Genomic DNA, 16,804 nt, shown 5'->3' on the forward strand with positions numbered 1-16,804 from the left:
AACTTAAGGACTACATAATATTCCTCTAGAAGAGTATATGCTAATTGAACCCTGAAGACAGCAATGAACTTTTCAACTCCTCGGTACACGTCAAGCATGGAGAGAGGTATCTACTATCCCACCAGGCAGCTCTCAGGGAATTCAAACCACAGTCAGGAGCACACAGTATCCATCATTCTGCACAGGGAAAAAATTTTTTAAAATATTTTTTAAAATCATTTTAAAAATTTTTAAAATGACCCCTACATGAAGCAGGGTTTTGAGTTTTTCCACATATACACAAGTGAGGAAGGAGAGAGATATGAACAGGCATATGCCTGTCTGTTCATTTGTCAGATGTCCAGAAACAGGAAAGGGTTGCAGGGGTCCAGAACCTGCAGTCTTGTGACTGTTACTCACAAGCCCCGTAATTACTAGGGGTTTAATTCATCAGCTCAAATGAACTTACATAATTGCCTGAGAATCCCAACTTAAATATATACACATTTCTAGCCTGGTCAGTAGCAGAAAAAGCTTCAAAGGTACAACACAAGTGCTTCTTATGTTGTTAAGTTTAAAATAAAAGCAAAAGGTAGAAAACCACCATCTGTCCCACTCCAAAAATAGCATCATTTTAATTTTAAAAAAAAACCCAATACATGTTTAATCCTGTCACATGTTCTGTTGAACACTGTGTGAGCAAGGTTGAGTTTGTGTGTTTCCTGTGGTCTCTGAGTAACATCAGATCTTTAGAAGATACTGTGTGTTAATTATCATGTCATGATCAGCTGTAAGATTACAGTGCTTGCACCTAGTGATGTGTCTTTCTGAGTACGTCCCCTAAGGCGGCAGCACACGAGCGTATTTTGGTACCAAACGCAACTGCTGAGTCTCAGCAGGCACAGACAAGGGCAGCCAAGCATCTCCCAGGAGTATGGACAGTCTTTGTTCTGCTCGTGCATTATGTGACACAGGGCTCTAGTCCACGATAAAAGTTCCTCGATACTATGGTGACATGAATATTAATGACACTGTGGTTAAAACACCAGACAAGGAGTTACATTTGCATTTAATACAAGGCTTCGTCACTGCTTTCCTACATAGCCCTTATCAAATCGCTGCATCTTCATGGGCTTCAGTTTCTCATTTGTAAAATAATTTGATGAGCCTTTCTTCGACCATGCATTGTCTACTTTGCAGTGAGGGGAAGGAAAACAACCTCACACAGAGCCACAAGTTGTACGCACACAAGGGTCTTTATGTTTGCTGAAGAGCGGAGACAGCAAAACAGATCAAACTACAGCTGGTAATCAGGTACAGAACAGAAGGGTAAACTCATACTCACCTATCTAAGTACACCTTCTAACTCAAAAGCAACAGGTTAAGGCCAAAGGAGTGACTCTGACTTTCAGCAGAATTTTTCTTGACAAAAATGCACTCAAGGCACCCCAGGACAGAGTCTGACCCAAGTCTGTACTGCCCCTTCCCTTTCTCTCCGCCGTACTGTCCCTCCTCCATCCTTTGCCACCCCACAATCCACACATCAGTGCTCCGCGATGCATTTTATTTCCTTACAAACATAACCAATTAAAAAGAACATAAGAACCAGCAGGATCTCACCAGTTGACAATTGGGGCTGGCTTCTTGTGTCAGCTTACGCTCACTGACTTGTGAAAGGGCTGTAATGAACATGCAGCCGAAGAGCTGAAGTCATAGCACGCTCAACTTCGCGAGCAGCGCTTGCTGAAATTCCCAGGGAATATTCAATTCAGTGCACCTCAGCTAGCGTCCACACCACCTGCTCCCCAACACGGTCACGAGCATCCTGCTGACCCTACCTGCACTGCAAGGGGAAGGAAATAAGGCACAAAGACGCTGGAGGAGTTTAGCGGATATCTCTCAAGCATCTAAGTTGCCTAAGGGGACATTTGAAGAACTCCAGTCAAAGCAACAGGGATTATATCAAGAGAGAACCTTTCCATCCCAGCCACTGAGCCGCCCCTGCTTGTCTCCTGCCCTCACCCCAACTCTCTTCCCGAAGAGACATGGCACTGCCTCTTCGCTCCAGCCAATGTCTCCTGCCTACTTGTGCTGAACCCCAGAGGGCTGGTTATTCCTTGTTATTCATCTACTCTCTACACACCACGCAGGGGCCTGCCTAGAGAGGTGCTACAGTATCTGGGTAGAAGAGGCAGGTGTGCCAGTGCGTGACTGTATGCACGCACACAAGTACTTTTACAGACCCTTCTCCTAACTTAAAATGATATTTTCTTTAAGAATTTCACCCTATCTTTCATGCCACCAATCATTTGCATATCCCCTGGCATTAGACACTTCTTGCCAAAGGTCACAAAGAGAGTTATTAGACCAGAGCCCAAGGGTCAACAGCAGCCACAAATATCTTCATGTGAACACACCGCAGTCATAAGGCAAGGATTTCCTATCGATCCAGCTCACTCCTCCGAAACAGCAGCTAAACGCTGGGGAGAAGGTCTTTATTTCTGAAATACTTCAAGCCAGAAGCAATTAATCCTTCAGAGGCTCATGACAGGTAACTAAAGTATCTCTGACTTAGCAGATAGGTCGCACAGAGAAGGCACATAAAGCAATGGGTCTGCACTTCTGTGCTCCTCTCGCATTAGCACTGATTATTTGTATTCATTTTAAGTATTTAAAAACACTTTAAAGTCTGAGTTTTATATTTGTCACTCCCACAATATCTGAATAGCTTCCACCTACAACCCAGGAGAGCAGTGAAGTCACAAAAAACAGGTATACCACACCAAACCAAGGGTTCCTCTTGCTTGCGATGGTGCTTCGAACAGAAAGTGATGTTCAGGGAAAGCCCGCACCAAGCCGGCCACATCGTGCTCCTCAAGGAGCATTCCGCATTTAAGAGACAAGTTCTGAGCTTATTTTACTGCTGCCACCAGAGCTGTGCAGCAAAAGCACGTCAACCTTGCAAGCATCATTTAGCTTACAGAAATAAAGTAATAACAGCTGTGCATTTAGACAGCTTCAGAAGACCATGCATTTTGCTATCACACCCTTGAGAACAGCACGCCAGATTGCTTTTTAAGTTCACACAGGCACATTTTGGGGTCACCTCCCTGTTGCAGCCACCAACCAGGAAGTAAAACCAGCATGTTCCTAACAGCGAATGAAGATCAGGATCTACCTGTCCTCCTGACAGCACCAGTTAGCTTCCAGCTCAACTGTGGGGTGGATGTACACGCAAGCAAAGTCTCTGCTCGGGGAATTCAGCTGCTGATGGCTTTTTTTATTTTTAATCTATGAGATCACCCATCACTGGTACGTAATTTGTTTCTGCAAAATCATGAAGCAAACCAGATGCTATGAGCATCTTGTTCCAAAAAAGTCTTTAATCCAATCCTGTGACACATGGCCCGGGGTCCTGATGTCAGCATGGGTTCTGCCACAGAGCAAGCGTAAATTTATGCCCAGATCACATGTGTGCCAAGAGCACGCCCATTTAAAACACATAGAGGCAGCATTTGAGAGAAAACACAGACTGCAATTAAAGCACTTAATCTGGAAGGCCAGAGATCAGTTCCTGACTTGGCCACACATACTCTGCATTGCTTCACCTTCATATCTCAGTATATTATTTCCCAGCAGCCCTAAAAGAAACGGAAGGACATTTTCATGGACTGTGCCAGGGCTCAGATACTCTGGCAACAGGGTAGTGAGAGCTCCTCACATTAGAGGAGCTGCAGCAGCTGCTCTCTGCTTTCATTCTACTGCATCATACTGTAGGCAGCTAACAATAACCTTCATTTCATTGAGTGGCAATTCCTGGACCTCCTACAAAAGGAGAAAAGGAAAGTTTCCATAACGATAAAAAGCCACAAATGAGAGAGAATTACCTTGCAACTGTGTTTCACTTAAGCCTTTCCAAATCTTTTCCTTGTGCTTGTAAATCACTGTCAGTATTGTTCGTACATTGAAAAAAGTACAGCAGCCAGTATCTGATTTAGGAAAGTATGTTTCCAGCACGATACCGCCACAAGGACATCCTGTAACTCCCTCCCCATCCAAGAAAGAAGGCATCATTTCCTGGGAAACTTACTTATTCAGTTACCTCTCGTTACCAAGAGAACTCCTCCATAAACTGAGGTTGCTTATGGCATGTTTCTCCTCAGAGACTTGCTGTCTCCTTCCACACGTGAAACGCAAGTAAACACTTACTTAGTACAAATGAAGGCAAATCGGTTGCGACTTTCCAGAAGAGCAGCAGCGAGTCCTGCAGCTGGCAAGCTGCTGTTCCAACAGGCACAGCCTCAGCCTGTCCAAATCACTATTGCCACTGAAAAAAAGTCACCTTCAAAGGAAGCAGCTTCCAGTCTTAAGGCAAGTGTGCCGCACCTAGTCAGTTCTGACCCCTTATTAGCCATGATTAATGCAGGTGGGTGAGCTTGGAAGGCAGCAAGTGCTAAACCCAGAGTGGATTCCAGCCTGTCTTCAGCACATTTATAACTTACCACCTGCTCTCTTCAACTGCTGACAAGCTCCTGTACAAAGGGGAGAAGGCCCATGACACAATAGAAACATAATGGCAGTACATGTTCTTCTTGGATCCAAAATGTCATTGCTGGTGTCACAACCAGAGGTTAGTAACCTGTTCATATATAATTCCTAGAACACGTCGGCAAGACCCGAGTTGGATAGTTAAACCCTGTGTTTTTCCCAGCCAGAATCCCAAAACTAAGCTTTTTATACTAAGTAACTGACAACTTCATAAGGCTGTTGCAGGACTGTTTGCATTAGAAACTGTTTTGTTTTAACATGGAAGCTCTTTCCTGGGAAGACAACTGCAGAAAACTCGTCCTCCTGTGAGCGCACGGGGCTAACACCACCATTACATATGCTTCTAGCTAATGTAGCTGTTACGTAAGAAACCAGCCACCCCTGGTACAATCCCTGACCTGTTCTCTGACACATCGCGTAAAGCTTACAAGTGAGGCTGATGATGTGAGTCTCTGGGCTATACAACTTCTTACACAGTTAAATCCACTAACACCTTCTTCTCCTTCCTGATTACAGCTAGGGACATGGCGCATACTCTGCCCCAGCAAAATCCGTGCTGCTAAAAGCACCAAAGCACTTGGGATACCTTGACATTTACCAAATAACTCACTTGGGATTCTTCACCAGTTTGCCTGGCTTGTACACTCAAAAAAAAAACCAGACTATGAAAACACAGAGGAGCCAGTATCCTGCCTAGCAGTGCAGAGTGCAGTGTACATGCCCTGCCTCACAAGGTACACAGGAAAAGCAATGACGAAAATTAAAAAAAAAAAAAAAAAAAAAAAAAAAATCACGTCCCATTCCAAGAGGAGAAATAGTTTAATTCCTAATCCAAATGTCACTAGTCAGCTGATCAGCAGCTGGCACTTGGCAGAACCTAGAAGGCAATAACTAACAAAATACACTTCAAAGTGATGTCTTGAACCCAACCACACTAGAATTGGGTTGAGGATCAAATTTACCTCAGATAGGGTTTGTTTTAAAGTGAGGTTATTTCAGAAGAAGCTCACGTGTACTCTTAGCGACTTCAGGTTACGGTGCTGCATGCTCCAGGGAAAGGAAGCGCTGAGGGCAAGCCAGGCAGGGGTCAGCAGAAGTCCTCTACCATTAGCCCAACCACACATTAGGCAGCTCAGGGGACCACCTGCCCCCACCGGGCACAGGTTGCACGTTCACAGCCTTACCAAGCCTGCAGGTCCGCTAAAGAAAATCACAATGAAACATTCCCACAATGTCCATCTTTCCAAAACAGAGTAAAAAAATATAGCTGGCAAGTTTAAGCTGATTTTGCATTGGTTTATAATGACTACCATTAAATGCTTTGAAATACACATTAACTAGCAGCACACACACAGGCATATATCTAAAAAAATTTCAGTGAAATATCTGACAGTTAAACCTGAATACCCTAACCTACACATTTTAAGGGGAAAAGACTGCAAGTAGCACCTTCAGAAAAATACTGCTAATTGAAAAAGTAATTCTTCACAGACCTGAGGAAACACAGCCTGTATCTTTTGCTAGAAGTAGACCAAGACAAACAAACAGCCACCCCATTCAGCACTCTCTTACCATACTGCAAATACAGAGAGTAACACAAAACAGCCCCTGAAACCTGGACACTGGAGCAATCCCCACCTTGTTTGTTTTAGCACAGAGAAGTACATGTGGCTTGTGGTGCTTCGCCACACATGCACATTTCACAAACTCCTTAGCAAATTTCTCATTTCTGGCAACATCCTTATAAATATTTCTGCTGCTCTGGTCCTCATCAGAGAAACACCGTCCTCCCTACAGCTCCAGTGGGGGCTTTTGGGGTGGTTTGTTGGTTTGGGGTTTTTTTCCCCCCCCTCTACACACAGGCAGAAACAAAAAGCAGCAACCAATCTGATCACACTGTTTAGGTTTCTTTTCATAAACAAAACAGTAAGATAGTAGTAGCCTGACTCACCCACACACTCAAATGCCTGCCGGGCATTCACCTCAGCTCTGTGAAACACCAGTCACCTCAAAGTCAGCAACAACCCCCCTCAGCCCAGACTGGATGATGCCACTGGCTTTAGCCCCGGCCTTGCAGAACTCCAAGGCCAGCAGTGCTGACCTCCCACAGCAGTTAATCCTCATGCAAACTTTGAGGGGAATTTTTCAAGAGATTTTTCATGCTATTATATGGATTAGAGCAATACGACTACAAAGACTCAACTAAGAATCACCTATTGCAATATACTCTTTGTAAAAAAAATACTGATTCACCGGTATTATAACACCACAAACAACCACTGAAATTCCTTCTATATTACTCCCATCTACTTCCTTCCAAAAGGAAAGAATGTTCCTCCCCGCCCAGGAAAGCAAGTATCCAGACACAACTATTTTTAAGGGGGTGGGGGGTGTACCCAACCACAGCGGATATTTTGGGGGATCTACGCAAGAGACTGCGAGCACGTGGAGACATCTGCCATCTGGCACACTGCACAGAGCCTGCGTTAAGGACTCCCATCCCGGGCCAGGGAGCAGTCATCTTCAGCAGGGTTGCTCAGCAGAATTGAGGGTGACCAGTCACAGCTTTGACAGATAAGAGGTAAATCCCAACACTTTAATGCCAAAAGTTCTGGTTCAACCAGTTTCTCAGGCTTGCAACTCAAGTCTCCCCCACACCATCCATCATCATTTCAGAGACTCTTTCTTTTAAGCCGCTTTCACATCTATTTTCTAGGCTTCACATGCTGCACCAAAACACAGGCCTCCTCTCCCTTCTAAAGCAACGGGGATGAGAGATGTTTCTTTCCCAGACAGGATACTCCTCCTACAAAGTGCTTCCCAAGGGACTTTTCCTTTTAGCAGAAACAGCCAAGAATTCACAAGTTGCCTTTTCAACACTGCTGAACCACCAAAATTCACTGCAGATACAAAGAAGTTCTCCAGCTGAAGATTCAGATGTCAGTAGTGCAGGGACCAGGTTGCCAGAGAGCTGCCCAGGTCTCCAGCTGAGTCAGTGAAAAAATGCTGTTCACCAGCATTTGGGGAGCGCACGCAGCTACACCAAAAGGCCATAAGCACGCGAAGCTGCAACACTTCTGACCCACGCTGACTCCCCAGATGACCTACCTTTCCTATAAAGTAAATCACATTTTCACCCCTCTGTTCCCATCAAAAGGCAACAACCTGCAAACCTACAAGCCACCCTACAAGCTCTTGTCCTTGAAGACTTCACTCCCCACACAGCAGGATTTTGGGAATGCCCGCACCAGGAGTCTAACTGTGAGGAAAACACCTGCGTAGCACATTTCACCCAAAGAACTTCCTTTGCCTTAGAGCGTGGGCAGGAAGAGAACGTAGCACCTATTTCACAGGCCTGCTGCACCTCGCCTGGCCTGGGCGTGCAGATCTCAGCCTTGTAGCCAACCCTAGGCCACGCTCCATCCCAGAGGCCAGCCAAGAAACCAGGAGTCACAGGGAAAAGCCCTCCCAAGCAGCAGCTCCTCCAGGACAGCGAGGGACGGAGGGAGGACACTTCTCCGGCGCAATCTGTGCCACCACCTTGCACCCTTGGTGGCTGTAGCCTCAGCCTGCCGAGCGGGAGAGCGCCCAGTGACACACAGCCTCGCTTCCTGGTGCTGTCAGCACCGGGGCAGAACCTGCCAACAGATTATTCATCAGCAAAAAAAGCCTCTGTTTTCCCACGTTACCAGGATGAGGCCAGGCTGCGTTAAAAAAAAAAAAAAAAAGACTGTGACAGCTTCTCAGGTTTAGCTCCTACAGTTCCTAAGCTCTGAGGGCCAAAAGGGCCTTGGAAATATCAGCCAAGGCAAACCTATACTGCAAATTTCGAGTCAGAAAAAAAAAACCCATTCTAGTTACTAATTGAAGGACTGGTTTGGGGGCTCCACTCAGCTCAGCATGCAGCAGAACATATCGGAAACCATATCTGAAAGATGGTCACAGATCTATTTTCTTGTACACTGTGGTGACTTTTTACAAACCTGAACACACAGCGTACACAGAGTCCCTTTTCCATTTTAGGGTTCTTCCTGTAAAAGCCAACACAGGTCCTCCCACTCAGCTCTCACACAGCAGCTACCCTCTCCTTCGCAATTACAAGATCAAAACAAAATACTGTTTTGACTGAAATTGCAAAGGAGGAGATGGACCAGGAGCAGGTCTAAGGAGGCCAACATCTCTCTGAAGGTCGAGGCTAAGGTTACCAGAGCCATTCATAAGGTTCCTTATAGCCCAAACAAATGAAATGTAAAATGATAGTTAAAGCAGTACTGCTGGTTACAATTAAAAAAATACCACCAGCAGCTTGCTGCACTGCAAGGACTGTACACGTAAAGAGTTTTATAATCCCTACTGTTCCTTTTTAGTTCTTTGTTTTGAAAAAAAATGCAACTGGGATTACTGCTTCCCCTGCAGAAACCCCACACAAACAGAAATCCCTCATCCCAGATTACAGCTACCTCTACTCAGCCTATCAATGTGCATGACATATCTATAAGGAATTCACTCCAGTGTTATTCCTCTTTGCTTAAGGTAGGAGAGGAGGCAACCAGCTGAAGAAAGTTAAGAGTGAAGGCCACTGCTTTTTATTTACAGCAACTTGTTCTGCATCAAAACATTCGACAATTTTGGGTTTGTTTTTTTTTGTTAACAAACTCCCAGTTTAGGGAAATGGGAAACAATTAACTTCTGAAATACCCTCAGTTTCTGAAGCATTTTTAAAAAAAAAAAAAAAAAAAAAAACACAAACCAAATCCAACAAACCCACACTGGGTTTACCCATGGGAAGACCTGAAATGTCAGCTTGCAGATGCCACTGGGTTGCAAGTCTGTCAAGGACAATGAAATATTAGGGGGAGCGAGGGATAGAGGGGGAGGCGGAGTGCATGCGAAAGGCCAAAGCCTCCCCTTCCAGCTTTGTGAGGGAAAAGGGGGAGGGAAAGAAGCAAAGGCAGGGCGCTCTGCAAAAGGCACGGGGGTCTTACCTTCCGCCAGCACCTCGTCCACCGTCACCTGGTGCCGGCCGATGCTGAACACCCTCCCGATGTACCCGCTGCCCGGGCCACCGCTGCCGCCGCCGCCGCCGCTGGCGCCCGATCCAGGGCCAGAGCCACCCTGCTCCCGACGCGAGTCGAAAAACTTCTTCATTTCTCAGGAGGCAGCAGCTGCCTGGTTATGGGGGCGATGCTATTTTTAAGGTCCTAAGCCCCCTCCTTGTTCCTCCCGCAGCCCGGCCGAGGCCGGCGAGGGGGGACCCGGGGCCGCTCGCCTTGTGGGGCCAAGCAGAGCAGGCGCGCTGTCCTCCGGGGGAGTCACACCTGCAAAACCACAGGGGGGGATAGCGGGAGGGGAAAGGCGGTTATCCCCGCAGCACGGCCCGGGCCACCGCAGCCCCCTCAGGGGAGCTCTGACTGACAGGGCCCCTGACAGGGCCCCCCGCCCGGTACCTCTCCGCGGGCGGGGGGTGCCTCCATGCACCCCGCAGCGGCGCCCAGGGCCGGCCTGCCGCAGCCCCACCGGCTGCCCGCGGCGGGTCACGGCGGGGGCCGCCTGCCGGCAGGGCCCGGGGCCCGCATCGCTGCCTGGCGGAGCTCCCGGCGGCCACCGAGCCCGTCAGGGACCGACCCCGCCGCCGCCCCCCGCCGGCCCCATCCGACCAGGAAATGGGCTGTCACAGGAAGTCCCGGCTGCCGGCGGGAGCACCGCCCCCGCGCCTCCGCCAGCCCGGAGGGCTCGACCGGGCCCCGCCGCCCCAGGATGCCCCCACGACCACCGGCGGCAGAGCCACCCGGGAGCGCGGCCGTCACCCCCCGCCCCACAGCGCGGCGGAGGGGCGAGTGCCCTTTGGCGTGGGGCGGGGGAGGTGGAATGGCGGCAGCGGCCCCGCCGCGCGGCACCCTGGGAGTGGTAGTTCCGGCTCACCGAGCGGCGACGGGGACTACCACTCCCAGCAAGCACCGCGGCACAGCCAGGGCGGGGGGAGGGGGGGGGGGAAGAGGAGGGGGCGCGGGGTGGGCGGTGTTTTGGCGGGGCCGTGAGGGGGCTGTGGAGGGAGAGAGACCCCGGTGCGGCGGCTGTGGAGAACGACCCCAGTGCGGCGGCTTCTCCGCTGCTTGGCCGGCGGGGATGGGACCTCAGCGGCCCCAGGGAGAGCGGAGGGTGCCCCGGAGCCATTCCTTGCCCCCACCAGGAGAGATGAGCGCAGAAATCCTGTCAGCGAGGAGCCACGGCCCGTACCTGGTGACAGCTCTTCACATTGGTTTTCGAAGCAGGGCACTTAAATTTGATGTTTTCGTGTCATAATAATAAAAGCCCCCTACTGTGGCATCTTGGACTTGACCTGAAGTACAAGGCCTGTCTTCAACCAGGCCCTGCTAGCGCCTGGTTCAAGAGCCTTAAATAAAACTAGAAATAAACTAGATATCCCCAGCCCTCAAAACTCCTTGAATGCTTTAAACCTAGCAGTTGGTTTTGTAAAGCCTGCACCTCCGATTTACTATTAAATTGCATCTTTCTCCTCCCCACTCCAGTACCTCAGCTTGCAGCAAGATGCTCACAAGCAGCAATGTGACTCATCCAAAGAGCCCAAAGCCCTTGAGTCAAGCTTCAGAGAAATTTAGTTTAGCTTGAATGTTGTGAAATTTCCTTTAAATGCACTTTGGGTTCTTTTCTGCTTTTTTTCTCAGAAATCCGGAGATTTTTCCAGCCTAGGGCATCCACAGTAGCTGGCTCCTCTTCTTTCCACATGCATTAACGGGGAAGGCCAGAGCTAGGATTTCAAAGAGCAGAAATATTAAAATGGGAAAAAATTGGTTTTCCCCGCCTGTGACGCAGAATACAGAGCCCCTAGAACCACGTGGCTGACCGAGGGATGCCTCCATGACAGCACCGCTCTCCTTCCTCCCCTCTGACTGGAGCAGAAGAGGAAACCAGAGCACACTCACATTTTCCCGATGACTATTATTTCCTGTATTATGGTAATAACTACAGCCATCCTGCTGACAAGCTCCTGTCCCAAGTGGATAGGCTGGGCAGGCCCTGGTTACTGTGGGATGGCAAAAATGTTTACCCTTTGCACAGCCCTTTTTCTTTTTCCTGCATCGCTTTTGGATATGGGCTTCCAGCAATGCCACTGAGACTAGATCAGCATGTTGTAAACAAACCTAATTGTTTTTTCCACCCGGCGTCTGAAGACTTTTAAGATGCATGGAGCTCTCAAAATAGGCAAGTAAAATTGCTGGTGGTAATATTTAGCATGTTGGATGCACAGATGTAAAAGCGTGTCGCTGTACAGTTGCTCTTGTGCTGAGCCGCTGTGCCTCTCCATTACGGTTAGTGCTACACCTCTTCATCATCCTCCTTCCCAGCAGTTCTTGTAGGTAAGGGTCTACAAGTCCCCCCTGCAGACCTCAAAGTCCTCCTTGACCACCGTCATTCATCTGTAGTTTGTAGGGTGCTGCGGGGTGGCTCCTACCTGCACCTCCTTTCCAAGTGTCACACACAAGACCCCCTAAATGCACACAGCTGGAACTGCAATCATTTCAGCCAGTCAACTTACACAAGAGTGAAAGCAGTCCTTTTTCATTAACAGGCTTTAATCTTCATTAACAGGCTTTAATCTTCAATAAACCTTTCTCAGCCGTGATATGATGAGTTGCCAGTGGTCAGTATGGAAGATTCACTTGCCCTTCAGATTAAATATGAAGCCTCAGTTGCTTCTATCCATTTTTTATTTCTTTCTTTAATTACTCCCACCTGTGAAGCACCCCCAGGCATCTATTAAGACTGAGGTAAAATACCCAGTGCAAAAAGAGTCTAATAATCAGTGATTTCTGGGGACTCTGCAGAACTGAACAATTTCCAAGGAAATTGGGCATCTCTGTACAGTACAGGGAAATGACTCATTTCCAACTAAAGGAGATAAAGCCTACTGCCATGCAGAGAGCTTGCAGATGCACTGCTGAACATCCTAACTGAGGATGCAGGCACTGAGAAGCACTTTTTTTTAAGTGTACCTGGGAGTGCTGAGGTATAACACAATGTCAGACCCATGTACAATATGGGGCCCTGATGTTCTGGCCGCAGGCACCCAAACTCTGTCGGTGACCATTTTGGGGAGCAAAAGCACAGCAAAAGCCAATCCTCAGTTGCAGATGCTGATGATATTCTTTATTCCAGAAGGCACGAGGCTCGGCTGCACTGCTGCAATCCCAGTGACCTTCAGAGGGATCAGAGAGAACTGAGCCTGAAAGCTTTAAGTGAAAAAGCTAATCAGTGATTGCCAGCAGAGACGTGGTCTAGTACTTCTCTTGTGTTAGCCTGGAGCAGCTCCAGGGTGCTCACAGATTTGTCCCACTGCAGAAAAAAACCTCAGTCTGACTAATACGGTCAATCCTAAACACCAAATTTTAGCTGTTAAAATCCCATGATGCTGGTTTTAAAATATTCGAGTCCTGATGATGGGGTCAGCAGAGCTGTTTGCCTGCATATTGTCTCCCTGATCCCTGGTTCCCCTGTACTGCTAAGAAAATGCATTCAAATCCCCAGGAAGAAGCACATTAATACAGCTGCATCCCTCTTGATCAAACTTTCCAGACAGCTCAGCGTTTTCTAAATAAAAACATACATTTGGAAAGGTTTCATGCAAGCAACCTAAAAGCAAGGGCACACTGGCCTCTTCTGGACATTTCGAGAAGTGGCACCAAGGTAGAAAAGAAGCTGCACAGATTTCTGTGTTTGGTTATACCTAACTACCGAGGGGCGACAAAGTAACATACTTCCCTGTATTCAGTCCATAATAATTAACTCTTCTCATCCAATTCTTTTTATCTTGATGAGGACGCCCCCTTAACCACACACCTTTGCTGCAAAAATTTCTAACAAACTTCTCACCAGCTAAAGAGTAGTAGAGCCACTATTCTATCCATCTCTCTTTCTGCCCAGGATGTTCTGGAACCCAAGAATTTCTTTTAAGTACATATCAGTAGCCCATAAACACTATGACCAGAAAAGCCATTGCTTTTCTTTACCACCCCCAAGAAAAGCACACTGTCATGTAGCTGGGAATTTGACTAGCTTTAGAGTTCTATAGAGGAGCAAAAATACTCCAGAACTCATATCTGTACTTTACCTGCTTAAAAACTAAAAGTTTTTACCTCTTACATGCTCCTGTTTGCCCTTGTAAGATATAGTGACTAGCTCCAACAAGAGCTACGCTTCCTGCAGCTAGAAGCCAACATCTTCCATCAGTAGTAATGGCACTCATGGCCTATATATATATATTTATAGCAGGCACAGAAGGAAATAATTGAGTTGATTGAGATCTGTAGGCTGATGCATGTTTGATGCAATACTACGCATAGCCCGGAGTGATACTGCGTAGCTCATAGGATTGACCACCAAGTCCAAAAGAGCCGTGTTTCTCAAGGAGCATGACTTTGCACTAGAAATATATGCTGTTGTTGAAAGCAGGTATCATTGCATGAGGAGAAATTTGCAGATCAGGTTCTCACTGAGAAGGGATTTACCAACTGTTTTTCAAGTGCCAGGGTCCTGAGTGCACCCTCAGGCTTTAATTGCCCCAAACAGTCTCACCTGGGTCTCTCCCCAGCACCCTTTGCTCATCGGCCAGCACCTCCATTTAAGCGCAGGATCAGGAGACTTTCTCCCTCTTTCAGGCAGTTGTAGAGCAGTTTTGGCTGTGGTTTTGTCTTTTGACTTTGCTGGGTAAGCTCTGGGCTTGTGTTATGCAGTTTCTTAGTGTTTCTACCTTGTTTCCTGGGGAGACTAGAGACTTGCTTCCTTACTTTGCCTCATCATCGCTGGGTGGCCGATGAAGCTGGTTACCACCGTCTTTACACGTGGTAGGACTGAGTCCTGTTTGCAGGCTCACCTGCAGTGCTGTCAGCATCCTTTGCTCCTTGCTTGCTTTTTCTTGTGGAGCAGCCCTGCTCTTGTTGCTTTTTAGCACTAGATATGTCATGTTAGGATACTTAACGTGTTTTCCCCACTCCAAGCACTGCATCAGCCAGGGAGTTTCTATCCTATTTCCATGAAGGAATGAACACATGTGTGCCTTGGAAGTCCCCCTTAGCTGGGCAGTCACAGCTCTATTTCCACCCCCTAGAGCTGGGTTATAGCCAAATTACAGAGCAGCTAAGATAAAGCTATATAAAGGCAGATATTAATTAAGAAAAAAATGAAAGCTACTCATTTCCTCTTCAGAACTATATGTATGCTAATTGAAGTAAACATTCATTAAGCCCATTAAATGAAATTTAGGTCTGATAATGCATTTAAGGCTGCTGGAAGCGATGGTGTAGCATTTCATAGCCTGCAGCTTTGGGGGAGGAAGGTTTAGGTTGTACCACAAATAATACAGAGCTTCCACAGGGGCATCAGGAGTTTTCCTGACTGAATGTCTCTCCGCGGAGCTGGCAAATGCCCTAAAGTGTGGGGATTAAATGGTATCAATTAGTTTTGATAGTGGGGGGTTGAGACAATTATTATATCTGTACAAACTGTAACGTGAATGCAATTATAGTGGTCTAGCCCAGATTTTACAAGGAGAGAGACTTTGCAATGACAAAGAAGAGTGTTGGTGGCTTGAACCCTCTCTTGTCCTTAATGTAAATAGGCTCTACCCCGACAAGCAGTGTAATTCTGATTGCACTGCACCCACACGAGGTGATGTTTTCCCAGCAAGTGATGCGAATGGGCTTATCAAGGCCAGGCAACCCTGGAGCATGTGAAGACTCCTCTGCATCTTCTGCCACAGTCTGTGCCTTGAGCTCTGCTGGGGATGCTGAAGCAGACCCGTTTCACCAGTTCAGTTTGAACCATGGAAGGTGAGACAACACAACTAGGATCAAGAGCAAGCGACAACTTGTATGACTGCAAAGGGCTCTTTAGAAGGTAGAAGTGTCACCCCACAAGTGCCTAACCATCTTCACAACCCCACTATCGAGGTGCTTGCTGACTCCAGTCCCCCTCTGGATGAAGCTGTCAAACAGCCAATGGCCCAGGACTGGTTGTCTTCCATGCTGTTAAAATTAAAAAAAAAAAAAAGCTTTAGTTAAAAGAAAACAGTAGACTGGGCTCGTGGCCAAGTGCAGCCTTAAGTTCCTCTGTAAGAGAAAAGCAGAGTGTGTGGGTATTTCTGAGACAGCGTCAACACAACATATGCTGCGGGATAGCAGCGTGGAAAGCACTGGGTGCAGTAGCACCTAAGACACTGTTATAGTTATCACTGTTATAAATTGTAATAGCATCCAGGATCTCTTCTTTATCTGCAAGGAAGTCTTAAAAATCTTGTAATTGAAGCACACTTGAAATGGGGAGTTTGACTCCTGGCTTTTTCATACAGCTGCTCATTGCTGTCTCGCCTTATAGTTTATTTTCTAAGCTGTGTAGACCATCACATCTAAGTGGTATCTTGTTTTAAAGGCACTTCAGGTTACAGGGATTTTCTCAAATCAGTTCCGCTCCCCTGTTCCTTCTTGGCTTTGTGACATGTAGGTTGATGTAATCAACCCAGGTCTATCCAGAGAGCCCTTGACTTGCGTAGCAGTACTGGTGTGCTGTGCTCAGGGCTTTGTGAAATCCTGTCTGAATTGCCTAGAGGTGGAGTGCTGCACATTCCCCTGGTAATACTGACTCTGTAGAAACAGGGTTTCTATGGTTATGGCAAGCAATGAAAGCTAAGAACACTTTCATTTCTTACATGAATTGGAACATTTCGGTCTGCCCACCTCAAATAAGCACTGCTTACATATTTCTGGGAGGGTGTTTGTCACCTTCCTTCTTATCTTTGTGTTAAAAGGGCTTTGCTCAAATAATAGAATAGGATCTTCGGGCTGTGTCTTCTTAGGGTCTTCCCCAAAACACCACTGTTTCTACACCAAAGCTACCTCTGACTTGTGGAAATGGAGGTTTCGTCTTACACAGTGCTGAACTGGAGCTAAGGAGACATCCTTGCTTTAAGTCTCAAAAGTACCCCTACATCTCTGCAGCGAGTCCTGAAATCTGCAGTTAACTTCGTGATTAATCTGATATTAATTGGCAGAATGAGAATTCTTTACCCTCTTACAAGCACGTGAAAATTGGTGCGTTAGAAAAGCAAGTGCTGGTTTTCAGCCTCCACCCTAACCTCGGCTACCCGCTGCTATGGAGACAGTCGTCTAACCGAGCTCCAGCATCACAACATAGCTCCGGCAGCACTTGCACAACAGCTAAATAACCCCATTTTCAAGGGTTGCCAATTGCAAGCTGCTAGTGC

The 16,804-nt window shown here is 47.2% G+C and overlaps 1 protein-coding gene across 15 annotated transcripts in view; it reads right to left on the minus strand.

The window, feature by feature from the left end:
* Nucleotides 1-10,354, minus strand: part of LOC141935671 (NFU1 iron-sulfur cluster scaffold homolog, mitochondrial) — a 102,419-nt gene extending 92,065 nt beyond the window's left edge. For 2 of the 15 annotated variants that reach the window (XM_074852127.1, XM_074852112.1), the window contains exon 1: nucleotides 9,513-10,354. In XM_074852127.1, coding sequence (XP_074708228.1) covers nucleotides 9,513-9,675 — 163 coding nt within the window. In that variant the 5' untranslated portion in view covers nucleotides 9,676-10,354. Of the gene's footprint in view, nucleotides 1-9,277; nucleotides 9,337-9,512 lie in introns of those variants that run through there. The other 13 variants (XM_074852123.1, XM_074852122.1, XM_074852111.1 and 10 more) reach the window with 12 other exon arrangements.
* Nucleotides 10,355-16,804: the final 6,450 nt, after the last annotated feature.

Source organism: Strix uralensis, chromosome 28 (assembly GCF_047716275.1).
Source record: "Strix uralensis isolate ZFMK-TIS-50842 chromosome 28, bStrUra1, whole genome shotgun sequence".
Lineage (NCBI taxonomy): Eukaryota > Metazoa > Chordata > Aves > Strigiformes > Strigidae > Strix > Strix uralensis.